This window comes from Onychomys torridus, chromosome 8 (assembly GCF_903995425.1).
Source record: "Onychomys torridus chromosome 8, mOncTor1.1, whole genome shotgun sequence".
Classification (NCBI taxonomy): Eukaryota; Metazoa; Chordata; class Mammalia; order Rodentia; family Cricetidae; genus Onychomys; species Onychomys torridus.
Genome location: NC_050450.1, coordinates 77,240,865 through 77,248,670, shown reverse-complemented (window position 1 = coordinate 77,248,670; position 7,806 = coordinate 77,240,865). Strand labels below are relative to the sequence as shown.

At 47.2% G+C, this 7,806-nt stretch overlaps 1 protein-coding gene across 1 annotated transcript in view; it reads right to left on the bottom strand.

Annotated features, from left to right (window-relative positions):
* Window positions 1-633: 633 nt before the first annotated feature.
* The window catches only part of Trim25 (tripartite motif containing 25), a 16,077-nt gene continuing 8,904 nt past the window's right edge, over window positions 634-7,806 (bottom strand). Inside the window, 5 exon segments of the mRNA XM_036195289.1 lie at window positions 634-1,610; window positions 2,042-2,140; window positions 2,654-2,755; window positions 3,087-3,110; window positions 5,106-5,287. Coding sequence (XP_036051182.1) covers window positions 1,081-1,610; window positions 2,042-2,140; window positions 2,654-2,755; window positions 3,087-3,110; window positions 5,106-5,287 — 937 coding nt within the window. The 3' untranslated portion in view covers window positions 634-1,080.

The following is a 7,806-nucleotide window of genomic DNA, read 5'->3' as shown; positions in this document are numbered from 1 at the left end:
TCTGCATGATGGTAGGGAATGGGAATGTGGTGTGGCTGGCCACTTAACCAGTGGTAGCCATGGAAGGCAAATGGTGGCATTTATAGCCACAGCCCAGTATCTACAATCCAGAGGAGGGGGACATTACTGCTGACTTACTAATGTCAAGGCAAGACATTAGTAAGAGCAGAGCCATCAGGCTCCCATTAAGCCAGCCAAGGTTCTGCTTCCCTACCCCCACTCCCAGCACAGGCTATGGAAAGAAAGGCCTCTTAGCTCTATGGCCATGGTCAACATGTCCCTGCTGAGATCTCCCCTTAGAGAGGGAGAGGCTCCATCTCACCTGCATCGGGGTTACCTTGACAAAAATCGACACAGGCTGATTCAGATCGGAGTTTGAAGCCTTATCTACGAAAGGTTCCTGGGAGGAAGGGTCATGTGGAAATTCAGAATAGGGATGAAGCTCAGCAGTGGAGCATAGAAAGGCCCTAGGATTCAATACCTAGCACCAAAGAGAGAATATATACACTGAACTCAAAAACTGAACTTTTTGTTGTTGTTATTGTTTCTTGAGACAGGGTCGCACTATGTAGCTTTGGCTGTCCTGAAACTCACTATGTAGACCAGGTTGGCCTTGAATTCATAAAGATCTGCCTGCCTCTGTCTTTTTTTTTTTAATCTAGAACATAATCAAAATACAAAGGTCTGAAGGCCACCCCAGAGAGTAGACATCCATCACTTGAGAAAAAACATGGCTACAGATTTTCTGTAAGACAACAGAGGCACTAATAATTTGACTCTCTGAAGCCCTGCCCAAGTGGCTAGCAGCCTGAGATTTCCCAGAACACTGGGAGGAGGTCATCCTGCCCTCAGCGGCACCAGGAGGTAGATATGCTTCCCCACCCACAAGACAGTCACCCCACCCCTTTCTGAGCCAAATCTCCCCTGTTGTCTCTTGCCTCTTCCCCAGCTCCCCTCCCAATCTCCTATCTGTTGGGGACTCAGAAGTTCTCCAAGTAGAATGCCCCCCCCAACAGCGTTTTTCCAGTCTTGGATGTTCCCCAGCAAGTCCAGGTGTCCGAGGCTGGCCTAGTGGCCCGCCTACTTGGAGGAGCAGATGGAAAGCGTGGTACCCGCAGAGAACACCCAGAAGGCTGGGTACAGGGCTTCAGTAAAGTCCACCTTGAACTTGTACATCAGATAGACCTTTTCTGTGACAGCAAAGAAAATGACGAAGCCATGGTCACAGTTGAGGAGTACACCGACTCGAGTGGCCTTGGTGGGGGGCAGAGTTTTCTCCACATTGTTGTGCCAGGCAGAGATCTTGTTATTAAACCATTCCACACACCACGAGTTGGCGTTCCGGCCCAGCCGACTCTCAGGGCCCTGCCGCTCCATGCTGCCATAGCAGATGCCTACGCCACAGAAGTTGTTCTTCTGTAGCTCCACCTCCCAGTAGTGAATGCCTTTTTTATAGCAATGCAGCCCCAGAACCTGAGAGCAGTAGGTGAACCTCTGGGGATGTGACCGGTAGTGCTGGAGCCCGTCAGCCACAGAAGCGGTGGTGTAGTTGTCTGAAAGGACTACTTTGTTGTGGGCAGTATTGTAGTCGAAGACAATTTTAACGAAATCTGAGAAAACATCCCCCATGGGATCAATGACAAGAGGCCCAAGACACTTGCAATTTTAAAATTTTCCCTATCTATACATTTATTTAGCCATTCACCTATTCAACTACCCATCCACATATCCACATACCCATCCATCTATCTATTCACACATCATCCATTCACTCACCCACCCACTCATCTAACCATCCATCCTTCCATCTACCCACCCACCCATCCACCTATCCAACTAACCATTCATCTCTCCAAGCACCCACTCAAATACACACATCATCTATCAACTCCTGCAACTCCCCGCTCACTGGTGCACTGACCACCCATTCATCTGTCTATTTATCTACCCACCTAACCATCTACCTGGCTACCCACTCACCTACCCATTTATGCATGTATCCACCCACCCACTCTTCCATCCACATAGCCAAGCTACTCACACTCCAGAAGCTCAGCTCTGGACTTGGCTAGGAAGTTTTCTAGGATCTTAGCTTTGAGTGCAGCAGAGTTTGACTGTGGGGTGTTGGCTTGGGGTGTGGCTAGAAGAGAAACAGAAAGTGGTATTCAAGACAAACTCAGGACAAATGGTAGATTGCTGTGGGATGTTCTGTATATCAAACTGTGGGATGTTCTGTATATCAAATGTGTTGCTCTGGTTGGTTAAAACAAATAAAGTACTGATTGGTCAGTAGCCAGGCAGGAAGGATAGAGAAGGCGGGACAAGGAAGAGGAGAATTGTGGGAAGTGGAAGGCTGGGTGAGAGAGACACTGCCAGCCGCCGCCATGACAAGGAAGATGTAAGGTACTGGTAAGCTACAAGCCACGTGGCAAAGTATAGATTAATAGAAATGGGTTAATTTAAGATAGAAGAAGCAGATAACAAGAAGCCTGCCACGGCCATATAGTTTGTAAACAATATAAGTCTCTGTGTGCTTTCTTGGTTGGGTCTGAGTGGCTGTGGAACTGGCGGGTAAGAGAGATTTGTCCTGACTGTGGGCCAGGCAGGAAAGCTCCAGCTACAGTAGATACTTCCCTTGGCCACAACAACTCACCCTCAGGGACAGTTGTTTTAAAGTCCATTGACGGTCCAGGAGCTCCAAAGGTGGGAAACTTGTTGGATGAGGAAGAGCTTTGGCTGGGGCCAGTTGCAGCAGCTGAGAGGCGAGGGAAAGACAACATGAAACAGCAGTATGACACAGAGGACTAGATGACCTCTCTTCCCTTCTATGACAATGACTTCCACAAACACATCTGACCAGCCAAGGCCACAGAGTGAGTCCAGATAAGGCTCTTTATCTGTCTTACTCATTTACAATGGGCCCCCTCTCCCTGCTCAGACCTGACTGCCTTCACAGCACACATGTGTAAGGATGAGGCCAATGGAGAGCCCCTGTTAAAGCAGGTCAGGTCAGCTGTTGTTCTCAACCTTAGCTCTAGACTCCAACAAGTCATGGAAACAAAAAGATACATGAATGCACAACTTACAGGCTTTCTTGGTCTTCTTTTCCTCTAAAAAAGAAAAGATTTGAGGATTAAGAAAGTTTAAAGCACATTGCTATACACAAAAGACCATAGGAACATTCATCAGAATGCATTTGACTCTTGCAAACTAAGGAAGGCTGGCTTATCTTGAAATATAAGTGGGGAGCTGGCAACAGACATCTACAAGGACAGGAACCCCCACCAGGGTCATGGGGGTATAGACTATTACAAAATAGTTAGGAATTTTCTAGGAAGTGTTTACATTGATTTGGATAATGGTAAGAGGGGACACATTTGTCAAAAATATATTTAACTGTACATTTAGGGTATGTGCATTTTACTCTAGGTAGATTAGAATGCTACCAAAAACAAAAACAAACAAACAAACAAACAAACAAAAAACCAAAAAAACAAAACCAAAACCAAAACCAAAAAAGGAAGTCAGAAAAAAAATAGACTTGGTTTTAAGTATTACAATAGTGCTTAAAAAACATTCTGCCTTCCCAAGGGCTCTTCCAAGCACACACTATGTCGCCAGGTGTTCTAGCCCACAGAAAAACTGATGCCCATCAGTGGTTTGCTGAAGACAACTCACACACTATAAACCAGCAACAAACAGTAAAGTACACCCAGAGTTCTCTTACGCCCACTGACACCATTAACAGTGGAGCACCTCGATGCCTTTTCATACTGACCTGGGGAAATAGTCACAGCTTGCTCGTTTAAGGGCTATAAAGAGTTCTCACAACCAGTGTGTCCCCTGGGAACCTTACTTGTCTTCATCCCACAGGCTCAACTGTCATTATTTTCCAAACGTGAGGGGCAAGGAGATTCACCCTATTCTTCCCAGCCCCATGTCCACATTCCCAACGACAGTGACGCTTGAGGTGTGGGGTGTAAAAAGCGTTCTTTTGCCAGGCAGTGGTGGTGCACGCCTTTAATCCCAGCACTTGGGAGGCAGAGGCAGGCAGATCTCTGTGAGTTCAAGGCCAGTCTGGTCTACAGAGTAAGTTCTAGGACAGCCAGAGCTACACAAAAAAGACTCTGTCTGGAAAAACAAACAAAACAAAAACAAACAAATTGTTCTCTTTCCTTTTTTTTTTTTTTTTCCTCCTTTTTAGGGTCTCTCTACAGAGCCCGGCTGTCCTAGGACTCACTATGTAGACCAGGCTGGCCTTGAACTCACAGATGCTAGGATTAAAGGCATGTACCACCATGTCCTGCTTACTGTTTACTCTTTTTTTTTTTTTTTTATAAATAAACCCCTGTACACATGTAGAATCAAATTTTCACTGGTGGGAACAATTAGGAAAATATTTTCTATGGCTCAGTAGGAGAGGTCAACAGGGGAAAATAGTGAGAAATATGAGGCTGGGGACATGGGTCAGTGGTCAGCATGAGGGACCTGAGTTTAGATCTTCAGACCCCAGATAATGCTAGATGGGGCAGCATGCATCTGAAATCCCAGAACTCTTAAGGCAAGATGGCACATGGACACAGGAGACTCCCAGAAGCTTTCAGAGCAGTGAGCCTGGCTTATGCCATGGCAAACAAGAGACCCTGTCTCAAACAAGATGGGAGGTAATGGCTGGCATCCTAGGTGGAACTCTGACTTCCACACATGCACCACATGTCCACACTCCTCCACACAAACATAAACACACAGACATACACACTAAAGACAGGGAAGTTTAGAGAGAGAGAGGGAGGAAGAAATACTGTAACAACGGTGTGCATTAAAGCCAGTTGGCTAGAGAGCACACTTATTGGCTGGGCTTGGAGTATCAAATGTCCCTCAAACACACGACAGCTTTGGTGACTATGCTATCCCACATAGTCAGTGTGCGTGGAAAAGTCACCTCCCCTGCCCCAGTGGAGGGCCTGTCCAGCCCCACACCACTTGTTACATGGGGCCTCTTGCAGAATGTTTCTCCAGTTGAGACCCTGGTAAAACACTTGGGATGGTCTCAGCCAAGCACCTGTCAGCCACAGCCACACCAGAGATAAGAGGAGACTACTTACGTGGGGTCTTCTTCCCAGGACGTGTGGCCTTGGGTGTGGACTCTGTACCAAGATCTCCCATGTCACCTGTGCCGGAGAAAAGGGATTGACCGGCTGTAGGTAGCTCCTCCCCACCCACTCCAAGAGCTAGGTTTGTCAAGGTTGTGAACACCCACACAGACGGCTCTCCCACTGACCATCCACTCATTTACAAGAGGCAGAAATAAAATGTTAGGTGGACCAATTTGTTCCTTCTCTGCTCTGCTTAAAAGGCAGCTGCGGTGAAGTCTCCCCCTTAGCACCCAGCTCTGGGACTTCTCTGAGACTTGGTTTCTTTGGCCACCCATGAAGGAGAATGCCAACTAAATGATGGCTGATGGAACCCCCAAGGAGGTCAAAGTGTCTGGTGTGGAGCAGAGACTAGGCCAGTGTCAGTTTCTTGTCCACTGGTTCTTTCTTCCCTCACTCGGCAGGCTAGTCGCTCACAGACTTATTCCATGGGAGTTCTTCCAGAACCTTCCACGAGATGCCTCATCTTCACCCGTTTCAAAAGCCCTTCTGGGGGTTGGGGATTTAGCTCAGTGGTAGAGTGCTTGCCTAGCAAGCACAAGGTCCTGGGTTCGAGCCTCAGCTTAAAAAAAAAAAAAGCCCTTCTGCAAGGGGACTGGGTTGGCCACACTGAAGTTTAAGGCCATCATCACCTGCATTACTCAACAGGGATTTTACAAATGGGTCGGGCTCCACCCTCAGTACTGTGGGACAGCTTTTGACAACAGACCATAGCCCTAGCCTTCACAGACGTCACCGCCTCGTGAGGGAGATGGATGGGAATCTCAAGGAACAATAACATGGCGCCTTTGTAAAGGATCCCAAAGGAAAAGGATCCTGTCTAAGGAGTGGAAAGGGGGCTGGCAAGATGGCTCTGTGGGTAGAAGGAGCTTGCCACCACACCAGAGTTCGATCCTCAGGACCCACCCAGTGGAAAGAGAAAACTACACGTTGTCCTCTGCCCTCAAAACCTGTGTCATAGTGCACATGTTCACATACATACACATGCGAAATATACATATGTGTACATACAAAATAAATAGACGTGTTTTCTGTTTAAAGGAGTGAGGATGTTGGTATGGGAACCTGGCAGAGAAATGTAAAGGTTCATTGACTTTCACACAGTGAGAAGGAAGCTCAATGTGATGGTGGTCCATGTTAAATTGTCAGCTTGACAGTCTAGAACCACCTGGGAGATGGCCCTCTGAGCATGCCTGTGGAGGATTATCAAGATTACATTAACTCAGGTGGGAAGACCCACCCAGTCGGGTGTACTACTCCCTGACTGGGATGCTGGACTGTATAAAATGGAGAAATCAAGGCGAGCTCCAATGTGCATACATTCATTGCTCTTCTGACTGAAGATGTCACGTGACCAGCTGCTGCAAGCTCTGTGACCTTGACTTCCTGCTGTGGTGGTATTCTGGGTCTGCTCTAACAAATAAAGCTTGCCTGAAGATCAGAGGGCAAAGCCAGCCACTAGGTAGCCATTTAGGCCAGGCAGTGGTGGCACACACCTTTAATCCCAGCACTTGGGATCTCATGCCCTTGCTCCCAGTATTTGGGAGACACACATGCCTTTAATCCTAGCACTAGGGAGGCTGAGACAGGAAGTGATATGGCTGGGCAGAGACAGGAGCTCAGTCCTTTTCAGGTGAGGAGTTGGTGAGGTAAGAGGTGGCTGTGGCTTGTTCCTTTGTCTCCCTGATCTTTCAGCATTTACCCCGATATCTGGCTCTGGGTTTGTATTAAGACCAATTAGGTGGTTGGGGATTTAGCTCAGTGGTAGAGTGCTTGCCTAGCAAGCACAAGGCCCTGGGTTCAATCCTCAGCTCCACACACACAAAAAAAGACCATTTAGGATTCATGCTACATCCTGTCATGATAGACTGTGACCTGAGCTGTTCGCTCAAGTTTCAAAAAATGATCCTGCCTCAAAATAAAAATGTTCAAAAGGGTCATGTGGTTGAACACTTGCCTAGTATATGAAGGCAGGTTCAGTTGGCAGGACAGCCAAACCAAACAGTACAATAAAATAAAACAATGGAAAGAAATTAGCTGATGAAGAACGGTAATGCTCCAAGCCCTGTGTGTTGGGAGGATATGTACAAAGGTCCTGTGGCAGGAAGCACAGCCCTAAGAGATTGACTGTAGAGACACATGAGTGAGGGGTTGGGGGACAGTATCTAATCTGGCTTGTTGGCTTGTCAAGGATCTGGTCTGTCACCTTAGGACAATGGAAAGCCCCCAGAAAGGGTTAGGACAGAAAAACAAGATAATATCTACATCTTGAAAAACTCCTTCCTGGATACAGCAGCGGATGCAGCCCGACCCTGTAGGCAGCTAGCATGGTCAGGGAGCACAAGTAATGGAGTCAGACAGCAGGCGGGTGGTGTCTGCGCTGGGCTCAGTGGGCAGAAAGATTAAATGTGTATTCAATGAGTGTTTCTTCCTCAATGTTTTAGTGTTTATTAAGATCATGAAAGTCGTAAAGCGGCGCTTGGCATGCGTCTACCCGACTCCCTGGATGAACCACACCTTCTCAGAAAGATGTATGATGCTACAGTGTCTAAAATCTAATTAATCTGTTGTTAACAGCTTTTTTGGCGTGATTGGTGGGCAGCAGCCGATGATTGCTCTTACCTTACTAGAAGAACAGGAATGCTAAATAATA